At 41.2% G+C, this 23,185-nt stretch overlaps 1 protein-coding gene across 2 annotated transcripts; it reads left to right on the forward strand.

The window, feature by feature from the left end:
• Positions 1-1,369: 1,369 nt before the first annotated feature.
• ccndbp1 (cyclin D-type binding-protein 1) lies at positions 1,370-22,172 on the forward strand. 2 transcript variants are annotated; one of them, XM_021568442.2, is made up of 11 exons: positions 1,370-1,530; positions 1,861-1,920; positions 2,069-2,148; positions 2,589-2,670; positions 3,891-3,987; positions 7,317-7,390; positions 9,711-9,787; positions 10,232-10,485; positions 19,118-19,178; positions 19,513-19,559; positions 21,492-22,172. In XM_021568442.2, exons 1-11 carry the CDS (start codon positions 1,443-1,445, stop codon positions 21,598-21,600), a joined length of 1,029 nt encoding a protein of 342 aa, XP_021424117.2. In that variant the 5' UTR covers positions 1,370-1,442; the 3' UTR covers positions 21,601-22,172. The 2 variants fall into 2 exon arrangements, with proteins under 2 accessions (XP_021424117.2, XP_036805759.1); XM_036949864.1 differs by lacking the exons at positions 19,118-19,178; positions 19,513-19,559; positions 21,492-22,172 and adding an exon at positions 18,612-19,111.
• The last annotated feature ends 1,013 nt before the right edge of the window (positions 22,173-23,185 follow it).

A 23,185-nucleotide genomic window follows, 5' to 3' on the forward strand; every position in this document is an offset into this window, starting at 1 on the left:
AAATAAGTAGAACAATGTTACGTAATTCATTTCATTATTCTTTTGGCCAAATTTCATATTCACAAATGTACATTTTCAAACAAAACACCACATTGTATTACCGTACAAAAATAAATTGAACGATATTTTAAGACAATTAAATACTGTTAGAATGACAAATGTGTGTATGTCCCTTAACGTCCTTATGTAATGTGATATTGTACCCTAGCCCAACTGTCCTTTGTATATTCTTTATATACTTTTGTTCCCCATTTCATTTTTGTATTTTGTATTAATATTTTTTTCAAATAAAATATAGGAATACGAGTTTTAGAGATCGTGAAAACTTCTATCATACATTTTCAATACTTGCAATACAATTGCAATAGGTTGTCTTCTCTCGAAGGAGCCATTGATTCCTACCTCGAGAATGTTTTCTTTTTAATAACAGAGGGTCAAACACATTTCTCCTATTTGTCTGCCTCTTCAGTCCAGAGTGCATTGCATGGTGCGGTACGAATGCCAGACTCCACTCTGAGGCACAATGATCTGTACTGCAGGTCGAACATTGGGATATTGTAAACTCCTAAATTGATAGCGCAGCTTGTTTAGGTGATTTTACAGCTAACTAGCTGACTGCTGTTATTGACTTTTGTATTGTTGTGTGTAGCTACGTTTGCTAGCTAGCTAGCCAGCCATACCCTAGAAAGCATTGCATTGTGGACTTTGTAGTCGATTTGAGCTGCAACAGATTTCCACGTGTTGCTACCAACCTTACGACAAAATTAAACATTTGTTCACAAAAATGTTATGTACCACTAATATGTGGACAGGGAAGAGTGGCTTTGGGTGGATTTTTCTTTTAAGTATATTTGAGCAATTATGTTTACTTTTGATACTTACGTATATTTAACACCAGATACTTTCAAGACTTTTACTAAAGTAGTATTTTACTGGGTGACTTTTACTTGAGTCATGTTCTATTAAGGTATCTTTACTTTTACTCAAGTATGACGTACTAACCGAAATATGCAAATATATGCTAGAACGCGGCAATAGGATCTCGTTAGCGAGTAATAGGCTGTGCCCACTATGATTTATTTGCTCCGATTTGAAACGACAAGGCCGTGGTCTATCTTGGATAAATTATAAACATATTTGACACAACTGTTCATTTGAATTACGTTTATTGTTATCTGGTTCATCAACATGTTTATTGAAGCACCACCATTTGTTTTTTAATTGACAGAACTTCAGAGAAATTAGGCATATCTGAATTAATTTGTTGGTTTACTGTTAGTGAAATAAACTAATCTGATTGCAGTAACATGAGACTGCCCCAAGGTGGAGTCAGAAACCGAGCTATGATGGTGTGTCACTTGTTTTCTTCCGACTGCCATTACAAAAATGTTCTAAATAATAGTTCCAGAATAGCATGAAGTTGTGCGTGTGTACATGGTGCCATGAGTGCTGATAATTCTTGTGCGGACGTGTCGGTACCTTTACGGAATCTCCTAAACTCGGTCCAGGGTGTTCGAGACCGAGTAAAGGGTAGCTATGTGAATGGTGTTTCCAGCTTTTTGTATTGATATGTTTACCATTTAGATAGCTTGCTTCAATCTAGAGCCATGTGATAGCTGTTGTTAGCTAGCAACATGGTGGTAACGTTAGCTAGGAGGCTAGCTTCGCTAACGTTAACAACACCGTTTTGATGCAGATAGCAAACATGGCGTGCCTTCTGAGGGAGCTAAATTAAATATAGGATGTTTTAGCTTCTTAAGTCTTCCTAGCTAGCTCACGTTTGCTAAAGCTATAATCAATTATATAAGTAGCTAGCTAATTAGCATATTCAGAAATTGTTGTAACGTTGTTTGTCTTCAGATGGGGAGTCCAACGAGTCCAATGGGGTGTTCAACCTGTCAAACTTCTGGGATACGCTGAGTTGAGTTTTGCTTTCTTTAACACACATCAAGATGTGACTCAATTGCACTGACATTTCCTTTCATATTGCCTTTGGTTATCTTTCTAAGGCTTCGGTGATAAAAAAATAAAAAAAAGCTGTGAATAACGCTAACCCTCCAATCCTCAGTGCAAGCAGTGAAAGCAGCCTCACAGGAAGCCACTAAACTCAGCCTTGCCTTCTCTAAGCCTCCCTTGCCAACACAAGAGGTAAAACTGAATTTACAAATGTTTAGCTAAGTAATATGGTTCTCCTCGGTGACAGTTACTCAAGGGTACAATAGTTGTCATCATCCCTCATCCATAATTATTGGCCCAAAATATTGACACAAACTACTGGGAAGCTGCCACCAGCGACAGGGGGATTGCTGACAGGCACTGCAGTCAGGCATGGAAGACCACGACAGTCAGTCTCCCAATCGTGGTGGTACATGCCTCAAACTGTAGATTAAAACACGTCAAACAAATCCCAAAACTGAAAGTCTGAAACCTTAACCAATCCCCCTCAACCCTTCTTACACTTTGCTGCTGCATTCCCCGTCGTCTCTAAAACATGGGCTTGAAGTTCAATTTTAATTGAGTTATAACCATAATGCTAGTAAACATTTTGTCATTAGTAAATGTTTCCACTTCTTCTTCCTCCTCATCAGGATGGTGAGAAGTTTGCTGAATCCATCCAGAAGAGCGTTTTGGCACTATCCACTGTGTATTACTGGTTGCCCAAAAGCCATGGTAAGCTACAGAAAATGCAGAAAGTGTCTGCATGTAGGACTGATATATGCATGCCTTGTTGGAATTATTACCCTGATCAATAAGGAAATACTCGATTGCTTGAAGTCAACATAATATGCGGTGGTAAGAGTTCTCTTTGAGGTCAGTGTAGATCCACAATACAATTCTCTGGGGAGGTGGTGGGGGGGACTGAAGATTACAGAATCAGGTCTGTCCTATGAAATAAATCCCCAAATGCATTCTACAATATTTTATTTTCTCTGATATGCTTTGTGCATTGAACTGACATGCATGATTGTTGCTGACACTCAGATATTCAGATGAAGGAAATTAAAAAGTCTATAATATGCACTGCCGCAGCCCTCAACTCAGTGGTTCAAAGCCCACACTTTATCACTCGGGGTGTAATTTTCCAGTGGTACTATTTTTGCCATGTTATTAAAACAAAATCAGACAACCCCATATTAGAATAGTTAGAACTTTTTACCTAGTCGGCTTGTGTGTTCTATGCAAGATTAATATTCCTCTCGAGGCTCACTCTTAATAAAGGGACAATGGTGTCTAACAAGGGCAATGAAATGCTTTAAAATAGAAGTCCCCAAAAAATTCTTAGAGTAAATAATAATAATCAGTATGTTGTGTCCAATAGGTAAATGCAGAAGGACAAACCCCATTCTTCAGCCTATGTATTTATAGCCACTATGCAGCATCAGTTGGGCTATAGATTATAGTGCTCATTGCTAATGATGTATATGATAATAGGCACATGGTCCAATATATAAAAATTATATCATTTTTACCAATATGTTATTGGGATCATTTCCGGAGGTGCAAATTCTATTTTAGATGGCATCAGAAACATTTAATTTGAATTAATTTAGGTGTAAAAAGTATTCTCAGTCCTTGTACATAAACATGATCCCGGAGAGGATCCTATGTAAGGGGACTGGAATTGGTCAAACTCGCAGTTTAATACATGTACAAAATTACCCTCTTTCTCTACAAGCATGATGGTCATTACTTTTTTTACATGAAAGGTGTGGTTAACCTGGCCTCAGAAAATCAATCTCAGATCGACTTAACTATCAGTCATGTTTTGTTGTTGCTTTAATCCCTGAATATGCCGCCCCCCAAAAAACAAACAGATGCACCCTATTGGTTTTTTAGTTGTACTCTACGGAAGCTAGTTGTCTTAAAATTCTCTCCTACTCCTTGTGTAGGTATCACATTGAGGAGACTGGTGAGAGATGCCACAGCTGAGGTGCTAGATGGCATTGTGCAACTGGTGGATGTCATCGTCAGTTCCCCACTACAGAGGTAACACTGCCCACAGCCTTGAAACAATCTACATTGATATGCATTACAATGTTGAGGCTAGTTATTAGTTAGAATTTAAACTAAACCTTTTTTTACATGGCTATTTACTGTGTAGGATTTGTTATTGCCTACATTTGGAGTGCAGGAGTTTGGAATTGAACAGAGTAATTTTATGGAGATATTTAGTCAGATACAAAACAAACAATAAAATAACTATTTTTCAGGGTGTCCTTAGTAGAATTGATGCAGAGTCTTATTAAAGGAAAAGGTTCCCAATTGTTTTTCTCACATGTATTCATTCAACCCACTGTTAATATTCTCAGAAAATGTCATTGACAACTTATTTAAGAAATCTTACTTGAAGCTCTGTCAAGCAAAATGTTTCTTCTTTGGCAATTGCCTTCAAAACTTGTAGTCTTTGCAGCCAACTTTGCTCGCTTTGACAGCATTTGGGTAAAGCTGGTGGACCAGTTTTGAAGTTGAGGAGGCTGCTTCAAGCTTAGTTGCACAAACAATAATTTTGTTACTAAGGCATGTGTAATCGCTGTAGGTAATATGCACCCAGTGACAGTTTTCATGCCCGCAATGCATTGTGGGAATCGAAGGCCTGGGAGACAGACGCGAGGATAAAATATTAAGAAGCAGTGTGGCTTGGTTGGGTTGTGTATCGGAGGACGCATGACTTTCAACCTTCGTCTCTCCCGAGCCCGTACCGGAGTTGTAGCGATGAGACAAGATAGTAGCTACTACAACAATTGGATACCACGAAATTGGGGAGAAAAAGGGGTAATATAGTCACTTAGAAATGAGTCAAGATCACTTTAAAAAAAATTATTATTATTATTATTTATTTTTTTTACCCCTTTTTCTCCCCAATTTCGTGGTATCCAATTGTTGTAGTAGCTACTATCTTGTCTCATCGCTACAACTCCGGTACGGGCTCGGGAGAGACGAAGGTTGAAAGTCATGCGTCCTCCGATACACAACCCAACCAAGCCACACTGCTTCTTAACACAGCGCGCATCCAACCCGGAAGCCAGCCGCACCAATGCGCCGGAGGAAACACCGTGCACCTGGCTAGCGCACACTGCGCCCAGCCCGCCACAGGAGTCGCTGGTGCGCGATGAGACAAGGACACCCCTACCGACCAAGCCCTCCCTAACCCGGGTGACGCTAGGCCAATTGTGCGTCGTCCCACGGACCTCCCGGTCGCGGCCGGTTACGACAGAGCCTGGGCGCGAACCCAGGGACTCTGATGGCACAGCTGGCGCTGCAGTACAGCACCCTTAACCACTGCGCCACCCGGGAGGCCCCAATATCACTTTCACAGTCAAAAAGCAAGCCGAGATCTTATACTCATCTTTTTAAAAAAACATTACCCTAGTAAAAACAGTTCTGTAGGAATGAGGTTTGTGCAGTAGGCCTAATATTATTATAGCATTTTGGCTATATGTCTGACCTGCCAATATTGTTCTTCTCAGACCATATTATTTCAGAACTTGAGCTTTGATGCAAAATAGATCAGTTGGTGTAGCAATTACAAGGTACAGCTGAACATAAATTGAAATAATTCGCTTTTTTATTTTAATGGACTGATGGTCATGCTTTGAAGACAACTGCTCTAGAAAGAGCCCAGATTTTCCGACTTGGAATGCCTAGTTGGATGACCGTTTTTGAGTTTCCAGTTCTGTTGAATGCACTGAATTCGGAGATTTCTGAGTTCCCATTTGTTTTGAACAAGGCATTAGTATCCGCGGAAGGAGGGATAGAGCAGCAGAGGCTGCTCATGGTCCCTGCTCTCTCCTTCCTTTCATCCGGTGGGACTGACCAGAGAGGGGACACAGTCTTCCACCTGATGGAAAACCTTGAGTCGCTCTGCATCTGCCTCATGCACAAATTCATGTTGTTACTATGACCAGAGAAAGTTAAATATTCCTCAATACTAAAAAGGACATGACGAGCTGCTAATAATGAATAAAAACGCAGGGATATCGATATACTTGGCTACTCATTCATTGCAGCTGAAGTGGGAGGTGGGAGAAGTGTGCTTTGTAATAGTGTTGATTAAAAACTTAAACATGAACTCATAAAAACAAACTCTTTGCGGTATTATTTGACAGTCTCTGGTCATGGTTTTAAAAGTTTGATATTCTCTTAGGCTGGTATCAAACTTTGCTCTGGCCAGGTCGTGGAAGCTTGTAGGCACAGTGATTTTAGCTATCCGATTGGCCAGCGCAGTATGTACACCTAGCCACAGATCTCCCAGTATGCTGGGTTGGCGAAGTTTGTCTTTTCAGAAAAATGAAATCGTCCACAATGGGAACACTTTGCCTACCCGGTGCGGTGCGCAGGACTTCTGAATCAGGTGTGGCTACCACCAACAATGCAACACAATAAAATAAAAAATTACGTAAGCCTTTATCGTTGGCTTTTCTATAAAAATGTTTGGGAATCACTTGGGTGAACTTTGCTTTTTTAGCATGTCAACTAGCAGGTTTCGATCCAAACAGTTCAATGCAGATTAATTACCTGACACGTGGGAAAGTCAACGCGTAGGTGATGGAAAAAGGAAATGTCAGTACAATTTCATAAATGCCGAAACAAAATGTGTTTGTTCAACATGGTGGAATCTTTTTGTGTCAGTAAAATTAATTATGCGTGAAATGGCGATTGGAAACAGCTTTTTATGCGCAAATCACACAATGATATGTTGTGGTTCTCCCACTACTACTTGGGAAAGCATGTGGTTTATTAGGCAACAGATAAAATAAGTTATGAACTTCACAGTTTGGTAAAAGTGCATGTGATCAGCTTGATGCCCTTTTCCAATAAATATTGGAAAGTGTTCTGTTCTGGTGACATGACGATTGATGCTTGGCTGCCATTTGACAAAAATAATCGCTCTTAATAGCGTCATCATTTAGGCTAGCCTACCTCCACTGTATCTGCGGGCTGTTGACCAGAGCGCATGTGCAAATACGGGAGTGGGCACATTTGCTATATAACGCAACAGTTTTTGTAACAAAACCATTCGTATAGTTGAAAATGCGATTGAAAACCATCTGAACTTGTATTTTTTTATTCGGGACATGAGAATTTAACCGAAAAGTTATTTTTAATGTGCATTACGTCATCACACACAGCCTTTTATCCGCACAAGTCAATTTCATAGAAACATCTCTGGTGAAAAATGTGCGTATTGTTTTAATGCAGATTTTTGCATGAAAATCTGTCGCCAATTGGATGGAATCCTAGCTAGTGTGTCAGACAGGAGAATTATACAGTTTTATTGAAGGACCTACAATACTTACTAAAGCTTTTGTATTTAGTTTATCACAGGAACAGCTCCAATCTACAGGTGGGGTGTGGTCAGCGTGTGACCAGTTTGCACACTTACCAAGAGGTGAGTAAACTTTACAGAATCCATCTAGTTCAGCATGTACTGAACGTTGCAGATAAAAATGACATGAATAGAGCTGGCATGATTGCTTACTGTACCTGTCAGATTGTGTGAACAAGACGTGTCTATTTCGATCTGAATGTTCCACAACGGTTTGCCCTGCTGAACGCAGCCCTGAGCCTCCATGTCCAGAAAAGTATACTACGAAGCAAGCTAGATCTATTCAGGGTTTTCTAAAGCTAGTCAGTTTCAGTTACCTTCCATTCCAGCTCAGGCTTCATACGTACTACAACAGTGGAAATTGCTCATCTGCCTGCTGCTAACTCTAGCAGACTTGTAACTGCGTGTGCATGCCACACTTGCTAGTCGAACGCCGAACTCTTCAGTAGGACGATGTTGAAACATCAATTAAGAAGTTTTGCAAATTCAGCAGGCTATCGTGTGAAATTGACTTTTAGAAGTGCCGTCTTTATTTTATTACTTTGGTGTCTTTATCAATGTACAAGCAGCTTTCTTCCCCTCTAAAGTTTTACTGTGTGAAGTTTCCAATGCATTTATCATTACTAAATGTGTAATGTGATAGGTATTTTAACATGACTATTTTTAACACACACAAACGCATTTGATTTAATAAATATTTAATCACTCTTCCGCAAATCAAGTGGATAATGACGCAATCTTTGTAAGAGGGAGGGAATCTGATTTCATTGGTCCTCAACTTGTGCCTCTTGACACTTCATTCAGGTTAAATGTAGTTAGCCCTAAGTTAGCCTACCCCGGAGCAGGTTAGATCTGAATGATTTGTTGCCATAGAAATGTACCTGTATAAAAGATGAGCCAATTTCATGGTACCGGTTATCCTAAATAGAACTCAAAGTTGACTAAAGTTGTCTCGCTAACTCCTCAACTTACATTTGTAGTACAGGGCTCTTTTAAAGCAAGAATCCTTAATTGTAGCAATAACAAAGTGGCCACCCTGCTTCTGTTTTAGTTAAAAGGGGATGGGCCTGGAGAAATGTAACACTTCTCAAATTCATAGACAGAGCTATGGAAGGAAGGACTGTTTTAAGTACTGTTTTAGACGTTTGTTTACATTTACATTGTAAACAAACATTGGCGTCAAACAAGCTGATATTTTGGGTTGATCAAAGCTCATGAGGCATTTAAGTATACAGTGCTGTGAAAAAGTATTTGCCCCCTTTCTAATTTTCTCTTTTTGATTCTGAATGTTATCAGGTCTTCAACCAAAACCTAATATTAGATCAATGGAACCTGAGTGAACAAATAACAATTACTTACTTATTTCATAAACCAAGTTATCTAACACCCAATGCCCCAGTGTGAAAAAGTAATTTCCCCCCTTACTCTTAACTGGTTGTGCCACCTTTAGCTGCAATGACTCCAACCAAATGCTTTCTGTAGTTGTGGGTCAGTCTCGCGTTGCTGTGGAGGAATTTTGGCCCATTCTTCCATGTAGAACTGCTTTAACACGGCGACATTTGTGGGTTTTCAAGCATGAACTTCTCGTTTCAAGTCCTGCACATCTCAATTGAGATTAGGTCTGGACTTTGACTGGGCCATTCCAAAACTTCAAATTTGTTGCTTTTTAGACATTTTCATGTGGACTTGATTGTGTGTTTGGGATCATTGTTTTGCTGCGCTTCAGCTCCCATACGGATGGCCTGACATTCTCCCTTAGAATTATCTGATTCAGAGCAAAATTCACAGTTCCTTCTATCAAGGCAAGTTGCCCAGGTCCTGAGGCAGCAAAGCATCCTCAAAGCATCACACTACCACCACCGTGCTTGACCGTTGGTGTAAGGTTCTTACTGAGGAATGTAGTGTTTGGTTTTCTGCAGGCATAATGGGACCCATTTTGTCCAAAAAGTTATATATTTGACTCCTCTGTCCATGGACATTCTTCCAAGATCATCCAGGTGCTTTTTTGGGGAAACGGGTCCTATTATGTCTGGCGAAAAACAAACATTTCATAATACTTGGCTCTAGTCTAGAACATATTTTTCTGACAAAGATAAGCTGTGTAAGAAAAGGATGATACATTTTGATTGGCACCCACGTAATCAAGTGTTTTATGTACAAGGAAGAACTATTCCAAAGCAATCCCCAACTGTGTACATTCTCATGTTAATACAGTATATTCCTGTAAAAAAAATCTAGTGTATATAATGTCTGGCCCAGAGCCATAAATATACATGGTTAGGCATGCAACTGCTGGCGTTTTTATACAGCCCTTTCTACAATCTGATTGTTACGAAAACCATAGGGCCATAAGAGCATGTGCCTGTCGTGTTTGTCCATGCAGATAACCGGGCAGCAGTGCTGGGGGTCTTGGCCTCCTATATCGGGGTGGTAAAGGATGCCATAGAGGAGATGGAACAGGTGCCCTTTACTCTTTCACCAATGATGGCTTCATTTCACTTCTCACCACATTTTCTTCACGAAAATAACCCTTTTATAGTTGTAGCTAACTTAATAAAAATGGCTGTACACATTTTCCATGAATACATTAGCATTTTCATTGAGCTGAAAATGTAATGTCACCTTATGTTGCCATGTCTGTCTCCACATGTCCCTTTTGTATCCTATACTTGTTCGCTTGGGTGTGTCCCAATAATATATATTATTTAATTATCCTGAAGTGTACACTCGTTCATTACAAAGTATTGGATTTGTGGATGCTGAAGGGAGACCATATGTCTTGTACCAGTAATTTCCTTTTAAATCAGTGAAAGGAAGTGAACAAGTGCACGCTTTCGGAGGAAGGAACAATAATTGTGACATAGCCCTAGTTTATATACTCAAATCCCCTCTCCCTCCCACTAGGCACAGGCTGAGAGCCAGGACCCATTCAGTGATGTGTTGGATGACGAGGACCAGGACTCGCGGGGCAACCAGGACACATACTGGTCCGAGGAGGACCGCCAGCTCATGGCGCCTTGCCAGGGCCTGATGAAAGCATCTGCTGCCTGCCTGAGGAAGCTGTTGTCTGCCGTCAAGGCCAATGGCAACGTAAGCATACCAGAGACTGTGGCGCAGCTGGACGACCTGGCCGATATCAGCAAGGAGATCAGCCCCAGGTAAAAGAGGATGGTCAATTCCAAATCCACTCCTAGCCCTTTCCTCACCTATGCATTTAAAGGGAAAGAGAAGTTAAGGCAGTTTAGTCTACATAAGTGCTTATTAGGGTGTAGAGCTAGGTTAGAGGGTTGATTTTGGTGTTTGGCAGATGACCTTGAAGGTGTCATCAAAACAGCTCTTTACTACTTTGGTTTGTTACTAAGGGTGTTTCACTCAGCTAGAATGCTAGTAAAAGCTAGTCTGAGAACAAGTTATTCCATTTTGGTGTGACAGGACAAAATAGTGTACAGTGCAATTTCTAGCTTGTAACTTTACCACACCTAGTATGCGTTGACATGCCATAAAAACACTTGCTGAAAAGTACTTTATAGAATATTTCACTTTGACAACAATTCTAGTCTAATGCACTAGTCAGAAGTACTGTAGATTATAATATGAAAACGTTTCATGGAAACTCTACCCCTAGCCTAGTTGATTCACCCTCATCATATTAATCATCCATTAGAGAATGGTTGAATTACACTCACCACAGAGTTTTATGTTTGTATGTCGCCTGTATGTTGTGGAATATTCTAATCAAGTGAGACTGTCATTTCTTCAAACAATCAACTTTATTCAATATCGATTAATTATTGCAATAATGAAACCGTCGACCCCACACTCCGAAGTGTGTGTTGCCGAGTGCATAACTGATAATGATAGACATTATGTAGAACTTAAAAGTGCTTAGTCAGCGCTGGTTCCAGTACTCTCATAAGCCAGTACTCTCATAAGGTTCATCTCCTGATTATTTACACCGGATGTTGTTTTACCACCCACCCTGGCTTAGTTTCCCAGATGCCAGGATGATGAGACAATGAGGCGTTGTTCTAAACTCTTCCAGGCTATCTCAGGTCACACACCACATCTTGTCTATGGAATGCAGTCTGTAGGTTTCTATCAGTTATTGTCAACTCAAGCTACAGTTGAAGTCAGAAGTTTACACACACTTAGATTGGAGTCATTAAAAATATTTTTTCAACCACTCCACAAATTTCTTGTTAACAAACTATAGTTTTGGCAAGTCGTTTAGGACATCTACTTTGTGCATGACACAAGTAATTTTCCTAACAATTGTTTACAGACAGATTGTTTCACTTATTCACTATCACAATTCCAGTGAGTCAGAAGTTTACATACACTAAGTTGACTGTGCCTTTAATTAAACAACTTGGAAACTTCCAGAAAATGATGTCATGGCTTTAGAAGCATCTGATAGGCTAATTGACATAATTTGAGTCAATTGGAGGTGGACCTAAGGATATATTTCAAGGCCTACCTTCAAACTCAGTGCCTCTTTGCTGACATCATGGGAAAACCAAAAGAAATCAGCCAAGACCTCAGAAAAAAATTCCAAATGCCTGAAGGTACCATGTTCCTCTGTACAAACAATAGTACGCAAGTATAAACACCATGGGTCCATGCAGCCGTCATACCTTTCAGAAAGTTCTGTCTCCTAGAGATTGAACATACTTTGGTGCGAAAAGTGCAAATCAATCCCAGAACAACACCAAAGGACCTTGTGAAGATGCTGGAGGAAACAGGTACAAAAGTATCTATATCCAGTAAAATGAATCCTATATCAACATCACCTGAAAGGCTGCTCAGCAAGGAAGAAGCCACTGCTCCAAAACCGCCATAAATAAACCAGACTACGGTTTGCAACTGCACATGTGGACAAAAATCTTACTTTTTGGAGAAATGTTCTCTGGTCTGATGAAACAAAAGTATAACTGTTTGGCTATAATAACCATCATTATGTTTGGAGGAAAAAGGGGGAGGCTTGCAAGCTGAAGAACACCATCCCAACTGTGAAGCACGGGTGTGGCAGCATTATGTTGTGGGGGTGCTTTGCTGCAGGAGGGACTGGTGCACTTCACGAAATAGATGGCTTCATGAGGAAGAATAATTATGTGGATATATTGAAGCAACATCTCAAGACATCAGTCAGGAAGTTAAAGCTTGGTTCCAAATGGGTCTTCCAAATGGACAATGACACCAAGCATACTTCCAAATATGTGGCAATATGGCTTAAGGACAACAGAGTTGAGGTGTTGCCATCACAAAGCCCGGACCTTAATCCCATAGAAAATATGTGGGCAGAACTGAATAAGCATGTGTGAGTAAGGAGGCCTACAAACTTGACTCAGTTACACCAGCTTTGTCAGGAGGAATGGGCCTAAATTCACCCAGCTTATTGTGGGAAGCTTGTGGAAGCTTGGCTTTCCAAAACGTTTGACCCAAGTTAAACAATTGGCAATGCTAACAAATACTAATTGAGTGTATGTAAACTTCTGACCCACTGGGAATGTGATGAAACAAATAAATCATTCTGTACTATTATTCTGACATTTCACATTCTTAAAATAAAGTGGTGATCCTAACTGACCTAAAACAGAATTTTTACTAGGATTAAATGTCAGGAATTGAAAGTTTAAATGTATTTGGCTAAGGTGTATGTAAACTTCCGACTTCAACTGTATCTCTGGCAAAAACCCATTTCCTTGACCATAGCCCAGGCTAACTGCGGAAAGCTAAAGTGGAACCCATCCCTTTACAGGAACACACAACTCAACAGAATAGAAAGGTCATACTATTTATTAAGTGTATATAATTGTCTATTAATATCAAAGAAATAAGGCAAATGCATAATCTCCCACACATATTAAACAGGGGGACACACTTATGCAGGCACACACCTACCGGTAAAGTCCCGTGCCAATATATCCTCAACACCGCATTTGAGGGCATTATCACTTTTATACACTGCTCAAAAAAATAAAGGGGACACATAAACAACACAATGTAACTCCAAGTCAATCACACTTCTGTGAAATCAAACTGTCCACTTAGGAAGCAACACTGATTGACAATAAAGTTCACATGCTGTTGTGCAAATGGAATAGACAACAGGTGGAAATTATAGGCAATTAGCAAGACACCCCCAATAAAGGAGTGGTTCTGCAGGTGGTGACCACAGACCACTTCTCAGTTCCTATGCTTCCTGGCTGATGTTTTGGTCACTTTTGAATGCTGGTGCTTTCACTCTAGTGGTAGCATGAGACGGAGTCTACAACCCACACAAGTGGCTCCGGTAGTGCAGCTCATCCAGGATGGCACATCAATGTGAGCTGTGGCAAGAAGGTTTGATGTGTCTGTCAGCATAGTGTCCATAGCATGGAGGCGCTACCAGGAGACAGGCCAGTACATCAGGAGACGTGGAGGAGGCCGTAGGAAGGCAACAACCCAGCAGCAGGACCGCTACCTCCGCCTTTGTGCAAGGAGGAGCAGGAGGAGCACTGCCAGAGCCCTGCAAAATGACCTCCAGCAGGCCACAAATGTGCATGTGTCTGCTCAAACGGTCAGAAACAGACTCCATGAGGGTGGTATGAGGGCCCGACGTCCACAGGTGGGGGTTGTGCTTACAGCCCAACACCGTGCAGGACGTTTGGCATTTGCCAGAGAACACCAAGATTGGCAAATTTGCCACTGGCGCCCTGTGCTCTTCACAGATGAAAGCAGGTTCACACTGAGCACATGTGACAGAGTCTGAAGACGCCGTGGAGAACGTCCTGCTGCCTGCAACGTCCTCCAGCATGACCGGTTTGGCGGTGGGTCAGTCATGGTGTGGGGTGGCATTTCTTTGGGGGGCCGCACAGCCCTCAATGTGCTCGCCAGAGGTAGCCTGACTGCCATTAGGTACCAAGATGAGATCCTCAGACCCCTTGTGAGACCATATGCTGGTGCGGTTGGCCCTGGGTTCCTCCTAATGCAAGACAATGCTAGACCTCATGTGGCTGGAGTGTGTCAGCAGTTCCTGCAAGAGGAAGGCATTGATGGTATGGACTGGCCCGCCTGTTCCCCAGACCTGAATCCAATTGAGCACATCTGGGACATCATGTCTCGCTCCATCCACCACAGACTGTCCAGGAGTTGGCGGATGCTTTAATCCAGGTACGTGGAGGCCACACACTACTGAGCCTCATTTTGACTTGTTTCAAGGACATTACATCAAAGTTGGATCAGCCTGTAGTGTGGTTTTCCACTTTAATTTTGAGTGTGACTCCAAATACAGACCTCCATGGGTTGATAAATTTGATTTCCATTGATAATTTTTGTGATTTTGGTGTCAGCACATTCAACTATGTAAAGAAAAAAGTATTTAATAAGAATATTTCATTCATTCAGATCTAGGATGTGTTATTTTAGTGTTCCCTTTATTTTTTTGAGCAGTATACAATGGGTTACCAACATATTCAAATAATGATTGGCATATTTTCATTAGTGTTTTGATGAATTTATTCATACTATTTCATCATTCCACAAGATATATATATATACATATTAGTCCAGACACAAATCTAGGGTTGCTACCCAAACCAGCTTTCTATCGGTTCCGTTGCCAGAATTTTTGTTATTTTTCTATGGACACAACCCAGTTGTTTGGGATGCTCTGGATCGTGTACAAAAGCGTGTTCCAGTTCCCGCGAATATCCAGCAACTTTGCACAGCCATTGGAGAGGAGTGGGACAACATTCCAAAGGCCACAATCAACAGCCTGATCAACTTTGCAATGAACTGATATTGTTGCATGTTGCAAGCGATTTTGGAGATTATCTGCAGATAAATTATGAAAACATTCGATGACGAATCATCACTGCAGGAACAATAGGTAGTGGAGAGAGCCTCATTCTGGTCCAAAATATGGTAAAATAAAGCAGATTGAAAGTTTTAAAAGCTACTTGTATGGTATTATTACAAACTCAGCAAAAAAAAGAAACATACCTTTTTCAGGACCCTGTCTTTCAAAGAATTTGTAAAAATCCAAATATCTTCATTGTAAAGGGTTTAAACCTTGTTTCCCATACTTGTTCAATGAACCATAAACAGTTAACCTCTCTGGGATATGTGGGACGCGTCTCACCTGGCCAAAAGCCAGGGAAAATGCAGAGCACCAAATTCAAATAAATGACCGTAAATATCAAACTTTCATTAAATCACACATGCAAGATAGCAAATTAAAGCTACATTTGTTGTGAATCCAGCCAACATGTCAGATTTCAATAAGGCTTTTCGGCGAAAGCAAAAGATGCTATTATCTGAGGATAGCACACCAGTAAACAAAAATAAGCATATTTCAACCCTGCAGGCACGACACAAAACGCTGAAATAAAAATATAATTCATGCCTTAACTTTGACGAGCTTCTTTTGTTGGCACGCCAATATGTCCCATAAACATCACAATGGTCCTTTTGTTCAATTAATTCCGTTGGTATATATCCAAAATGTCCATTTATTTGGCACGTTTGATCCAGAAAAACACCGGTTTCAACTTGCGCAACGTGACTACAAAATATCTCAAAAGTTACCTGTAAACTTTGCCAAAACATTTCAAACTACTTTTGTAATACAACTTTACAACTTTTTTTTAACGTAAATAATCAATAAAATTGAAGACTGGGTGATCTGTGTTCAATACGGGAGGAAAACAAACTGTAGCTAGCTTTCTGGTCACGCGCCTCTAACAGTACACTTCAAGTTACCCTCGTTCTGAACAGCCGACTTAAATAAAGACTTCTTCATTAAACAAAGGAAAAACCTCAACCAATTTCTAAAGACTGACATCCAATGGAAGCGGTAGGACCTGCAAGAAGGTCCCTTAAAAATCTGGATTCCCAATGAAAACCCATTGAAAAGAGTGACCTCAAAAGAAAAATGTAAAATCTGAATGGTTTGTCCTCGGTGTTTCGCCTGCTAAATAAGTTCTGTTATACTCACAGACATGATTCAAACAGTTTTAGAAACTTCAGAGTTTTGTATTCAAAACTACTAATAATATGCATATCTTATCTTCTGGGGATGAGTAGCAGGCAGTTGAATTTGGGCATGTATTTCATCCGGATGTGAAAATACTGCCCCCTGTCACCAAGAAGTTAATGAACATGCACCTGTGGAACGGTCGTTAAGACGCTTACAGACGGTAGGCAATTAAGGTCACAGTTATGAAAACTTAGGACACTAAGGAGTCCTTTGTACTGACTTTGAAAAACACAAAGAAAGATGCCCAGGGTCCCTGCTCATCTGCGTGACCGTGCCTTAGGCATGCTGCAAGGAGGCATGAGGACTGCAGATGTGGCCAGGGCAATAAATTACAATGTCCGTACTGAGACGCCTAGACAGCGCTACAGGGGAGGCAGGACGGATAGCCGATCATCCTCGCAGTGGCAGACCACGTGTAACAACACCTGCACAGGATCGGTACATCCGAACATCACACCTGCGGGACAGGTACAGGATGACAACAACTGCCCGAGTTACACCAGGGATGCACAATCCCTCCACTGGTGCTCAGACTGTCTGAGAGAGGCTGAACTGAGGGCTTGTAGGCCTGTTGTAAGGCAGGTCCTCACCAGACATCATCGGCAACAACTTCGCCTATGGGCACAAACCCACCGTTGCTGGACGTGTTCAATGGGATTGAGATCCGGGCTCTTCACTGGCCATGGCAGAACACTGACATTCCTGTCTTGCAGGAAGTCACGCACAGAACATGCTGGAGGGTCATCTCAGGATGAGCCTGCAGGGAGGGCACCACATGAGGGAGGAGGATGTCTTCCCTGTAACGCACTGCGTTGAGATTGCCTGCAATGACAATGTTCACGCAGCCCGGATCTCAATCCCATTGAGCACGTCTGGGACCTGTTGGATCGGAGGGTGAGTGCTAAGGCCATACCACCAGAAATGTCTGGGAACGTGCAGGTGCCTTGGTGGAAGAGTGGGGTAACATCTCACAGCAAGAACTGGCAAATCTAGTGCAGTCCACGAGGAGGAGATGCACTGCAGTACTTAACACAGCTTGTGGCCACATCAAATCTATTTATTTTTTTATAAAGCCCTTTTTACATCATCTGATATCTCAAAGTGCCCCCCCCTCCCTTTGTTCAGGGACACATTTCTGTCACATGTCTGGAACTTGTTCAGTTTGTCTCTTGTTGAATCTTATGTTCATACAAATATTTACACATGTTAAGTTTTTTCTGGAAAAAAAACTCAATTTGCCGAGTTTATTATGATATAGGCCTACTGATTTTGATTAGTGTCAACAATGCAGTTAACTGCTGCTTTCTGTGCAGCAAAGCCCATGTTTAACACCTGCTTCATTCTTCAATCATAATTGTAGTTCATGGGCGCCTGGATTTGTCCACACCCACTTTTCTACAATCAGGCGGGGGGGGGGGTTGCATTTTTAACACAAATTTTCTGCAATTCTATGTTTCTCAACAGGGAATCCATGTTTACTTGACAGAAAACAAATGTTTTCTTACATTTTTGCCACAAACTAAATCGAAACAGTAGACTCGTTTTTCTGACTAGATTAATTATCTACCGTCTTCCCTCAAAGTCTCAACCAGAGATTTGACAGGTCTGAAACCTTACCAACTTTGTGCCTAAACTAGGGCTCTCCAACCCTGTTCCTGGAGACCTACGGTCCTGTAGGTTTTCACTCCAACCCTAATCTCGCACACCTGATTCTAATAATTAGCTGGTTGATAAACTGAACCAGGTTAGTTACAACTGGGGTTGGAGCGAAAACCTACAGGAGGATAGCCCTCCTGGAACAGGGTTCGAGACCCCTGGCCTAGACAATATCTGAAACAACACTCAATTAATAAATGTTCAATAATTGTAATGTCATGTCTTTCTACTCAATAACACAACAAATTTGACCAATCTGGGAGGTAAAGTAATTCAAGTATTCAATAATTTTGCTGTTTATTTCAGATGGAATCCAATTACACCCCCCCCAGCCCGGAACTCCCTGGCTGGCTATTTTTTTCGATTTGGCTGGCTACTCCATATACTTATACTCCAAAACAAGTACAGACAAGCTGTTTGTGGCATAAAATATGTCTACCAAATCAAAGGAGTAGTTTCTTCTGAATGCAGTGGTGTAGCTAGTGTCCCACTACAATCAGACTCAAGACTCAAGAGATTAGATCCGTGGGCTATTGACAGATCTATATAAAGGAGAAATTAAAAGTGCAGGAGCGGTGGTAACTTTCCCAAAATTCCACTGTTTTCCAGAAATGCCGGTTGGAATATTGCCAGAATCAGGAGCAAGTAATCTGGAGTCCAATGAGCAGGATTTCTGGGAATTTGGAGTGAATTTCTGGAATTTTGCAACCATAGACACACCAACATTCAAGGAAACCGGGTTTTGGCATTACTCTGCAGAAGTTTAATAAATTGTTGGTTCCTAGTACCTCCAAAGACCCTTGCCATCAAGTACATGAAGCAGCAAAAGTCATTTTTAAATAAAGAGTGCACATTGGTAGCCAATTGGTGCACAATTAGGAAGCAGGTTGATACAACTACACTGAATACCAGATATGCTCATGTAATGACTGAGAATAGTTTGTTCTCATGCTTGTGCATCATTAGCCAAAGTGTATATAATGCCCACACCAGACACTGACCTTGGGGACAAGGTCACAGTATATGATCGATCTAGTAATCTTTGAAATACGCTTAACTCAGGAACCAACGCTTGTTTATGGGGTTGACCTCTGACTCTCTCTGTGTGCTTCCAGTGTTGATGACCTGGTACTCAGTCTCTACCCACCCATGGATTACTCAGGAGTGGATCAAAACGTAAGGCGCTTGGATCATTTGTGCCAGACAGTGTATATAATTAAGTGATTGTACCTCAGTCATGACGAAAGTTGTGCTGTTTAATTGGAAGTGGTGGATCCAAATGAATAATACCATTATTTAAATGTTTTACTTTGTTAATGCTATTAGGATTTCCTTATTGAAAGGCTTTGTTGAAGTAGTTGAAACACAATAGCGGAGGAGACAGACAACTTGGCATGTTGTATACATACACTTAATTTATTTTCTGTTTAAGTATGTTTGGGATGGCTTGTATTGTTAAAGCAACATTTACTTTTATGTTTCTTCCAAACGCTCTCTGTCTTCGTTCCAGGCATGTAAACTGACCTTGGTGCTAAAGAAAGTGTTGGATATCATCAGGTGTGTATAGAAGGGCCTGTTTGTCTGTGTGAGCCACGTAGACAGTGTTATGTTTTTACCTGTTGGCTACTGAAACATCCACTTGGCAAGGCTTATCTATAAATTATTCTTAAGAAAAGACCTGATAGAACTGGCTTCTAATGACAGTCGTGGCCAAAAGTTTTGAGAATGACACATATTAATTTCCACAAAGTTTGCTGCTTGTGTTTTTAGATATTTTTGTCAGATGTTACTATGGAATACTGAAGTATAATTACAAGCATTTCATTAGTGTCAAAGGCTTTTATTGACAATTACATGAAGTTGATGCAAAGAATCAATGTTTGCAGTGATGACCCTTCATTTTCAAGACCTCTGCAATCCGCCCTGGCATGCTGTCAATTAACTTCTGGGCCACATTCTGACTGATGGCAGCCCGTTCTTGCAAAATCAATGCTTGGAGTTTCAGAATTTGTGGGTTTTTGTTTGTCCACCCACCTCTTGAGGATTGACCACAAGTTCTCAATGAAATTAAGGTGTGGGGAGTTTCCTGCCATGGACCCAAAATATCAATGTTTTGTTCCCCGAGCCAGTTAGTTATCACATTTGCCTTATGGGAAGGTGCTCCATCATGCTGGAAAAAGCATTGTTCGTCTTCAAACTGTTCCTGGATGGTTGGGAGAAGTTGCTCTCGGAGGATGTGTTGGTACCATTCTTTATTCATGGCTGTGTCTTAGGTGAAATTGTGAGTGAACCCACTCCTTTGGCTGAGACGCAACCCCACACATGAATGGTCTCTTTACTGTTGGCATGACACAGGACTGATGGTAGCGCTCACCTTGTCTTCTCCGGACAAGCTTTTTTCCGGATGCCCCAAACAATCGGAAAGGGGATTCATCAGAGAAAATGACTTTACCCTAGTCCTCAGCAGTCCAATCCTTGTACCTTTTGCAGAATATCAGTCTGTCCTTGATGTTTTTCCTGGAGAGAAGTGGCTTCCTTCTTGACACCAGGCCATCCTCCAAAAGTCTTCGCCTCACTGTGCATGCAGATACACTCACACCTGCCTGCTGCCATTCCTGAGCAAGCTCTGTACTGGTGGTGCCCCGATCCCGCAGCTGAATCAACTTTAGGAGACGGTCCTGGCGCTTGCTGAACTTGGGTGCCCTGAAGCCGCCTTCACAACAATTTGAAGTTCTTGATGATCTGATAAATGGTTGATTTAGATGCAATCTTACTTGCAGCAATATCCTTGCCTGTGAAGCCCTTTTTGTGCAAAGCAATGATGACTGCACGTGTTTCCTTGTAGGTAACCATGGTTGACAGAGGAAGAACATTGATTCCAAGCACCACCCTCCTTTTGAAACTTCCAGTCTGTTATTCGAACTCACTCAGCATGACGGAGTGATCTTCAGCCTTGTCTTCATCAACTCACACCTGTGTTAATGAAAGAATCACTGACATGTCAGCTGTAACCTTTTGTGGCAGTGCTGAAATGCAGTGGAAATGTTTTTGGGGATTTCGTTCATTTGCAAGGCAAAGAGGGACTTTGCAATTCATCTGATCACTCTTCATAACATTCTAGAGTATTCGCAAAATCCCATCATACAAACTGAGGCAGCAGACTTTGAAAATTAATGTGTCATTTTCAAAACTTTTGGCCACGACTGTACAATGGTAGCGGATGAGCTACAGTCTACCGAGAACCACTAGTTTCTGATGCATCATAGTTGTAGGGAGGAAGCCAGCCATCACACTTTCATGAGAGAAATAATGACTTAAGTTGCTCTTTAAATCACATCTCACTTAAACTCTTTGTCTCAATATTATTAGTTTTTCATCAAGGGGACCAGTCTGAGAGGATTTGATAAGTGGATGAATGAGGGAAGGAAGAAAAGTATTGCTTTTTAGTGTACTCTACTTTGACACAGCCTTCTTGTCCTCCTCCCTCAGGGTGAGTCACGTGTGTTTAGAAGCAGACCTGAACTGGGTGCAGTTTCTGAACGGGGCCCTGGATCACAACCTACAGAAGATCAAAGGTCTGATTCAAGGCTCCAGCTAGATGATGAGTGGAGGGTGTGCGTGAGGTGAATGGAGACAAAGGTGTGTGTATACGTTTATGGAGAAAGGGAAGATGTGTGAAGAGGACTGGGGCCATCCTCTCTGACCCTGAGCTCAATGGACTTTGTTGAATGTTATGCAAGTGTTTACTTCCCCCTTGTGTACACACTCTATACATCATTAAGACAGCAGACATATTTGCAAAATGTAAAAATCTTGCTTCATGTGTGTATAAATATTTATAGATTAATTTTGGCTTTACCACTCATCTAGATGGATGTTTTGCAGTGGCATAAGTCTGTTTGGAGATCTTTAATCAACAGGCTTGACTTTGCAAAGAACAATAACAAGATGCCGTTTGCATAGAATTTGTACACAGTCAAACTACAGTATTATACATTGAGGGAAAGCGATTTCTGTGTACTTCTGCTGCCCACTTTTGGAAATTAGAATTTTTGCTGAATATTGTTCAACAATGAAGACCATGCTATAAAATATGATTTTATTAAATGACAATGACCGGCACTTTTGTAAATACAAAATAAAAGTAACTCGCCTTGCACTCAAACATGAGCAGGATTACATTTCTTTTTCAGAAGTGGTTTTCGTTATTCTTCACGAGGGCTTTACGGTCTCTGCCTGTAGACACCGGTCACATTGCAGCTTGCCTTAATATCTGTGAATTGGCCACTAGCTTCTTTGGAGTGAAGGGCACCTGCACACGTACCTGATGCCCTGGTTTTAGCAGAGAAAATCTGAGACATGTACAAATTATACCTCCAAAACATTTCTAGACTTCTAAACTACAAACACACAAGGTTGTGTGTAAAATATCACAGATGAGAGAACTCAAAGCTTTAACCACATGACCAATCCATGGATGAATGCATGTCCTTTCAAGTTTAGCCAAGAGCTCAATAATCTCTCATGGGCAGACTACATAAATGGTATTGTCAAAAGATTGAGATATGACAACTAATGAGCAATCGTAGTTCAGGTGCTTTGGTTTTCTGTCACTGGTTATTTAGACACAAGGATTGTGTGAAGGTAGTGCTGAAAGTGGGTGAAGGGATTTCAAGCAGGAAGTTTTTGGAAGGGGGGGGGGGGGGGGGGTGTGTTGGCTGACATTTTCTGTTTAGAGGGGTGGAGACTTCGCTAGTCTCGTTTAGTATTTCTCCCGCCAGAACCTAATCAAGCATCTGAGGAAATTCCGTGAGACTTTAGTTCTGTGTTTCCAAGATTAAGAGCTAAATTGGTTCCACATGGATATTTAGGTTTTATGACAAACTGAAACCTAGTTCGTAAAGCCAGCAGAGAAGTGTCACATCCCACTGGGCACAAACTGGTTAAATCAACACAATTTGTCAATGTATTGTGATGTAGAATCTGTAGCAAATACATTGGATTTGAAAGTAAACTGTTTTGAGGGTAACATTTCATCTGTGATTGTCATGGTAACCAATTTTCTACAAGGTTTCTATGTGTACATTTTTGAAACAACGTCAGATCTTCAATGTAATATCCACGTTAAGGAAAGAAACGGTGTGCAGCACCTCGTACTGGAGATTTTCTCTTCAGCTATTCCT

This window comes from Oncorhynchus mykiss, chromosome 17 (genome assembly GCF_013265735.2).
Source record: "Oncorhynchus mykiss isolate Arlee chromosome 17, USDA_OmykA_1.1, whole genome shotgun sequence".
NCBI lineage: Eukaryota > Metazoa > Chordata > Actinopteri > Salmoniformes > Salmonidae > Oncorhynchus > Oncorhynchus mykiss.

What these genes read in the sequence shown, in the direction of transcription:
- ccndbp1 (XM_021568442.2), top strand. Translation starts at nt 1,443, where the DNA reads ATGAGTGCTGATAATTCTTGTGCGGACGTGTCGGTACCTTTACGGAAT. An exon ending in GTCAGTTCCCCACTACAGAG is followed by an intron (nt 3,988 to 7,316) that starts GTAACACTGCCC and finishes TTTTGTATTTAG; the next exon opens with TTTATCACAGGAACAGCTCC. An exon ending in AAAGTGTTGGATATCATCAG is followed by an intron (nt 19,560 to 21,491) that starts GTGTGTATAGAA and finishes CTCCTCCCTCAG; the next exon opens with GGTGAGTCACGTGTGTTTAG.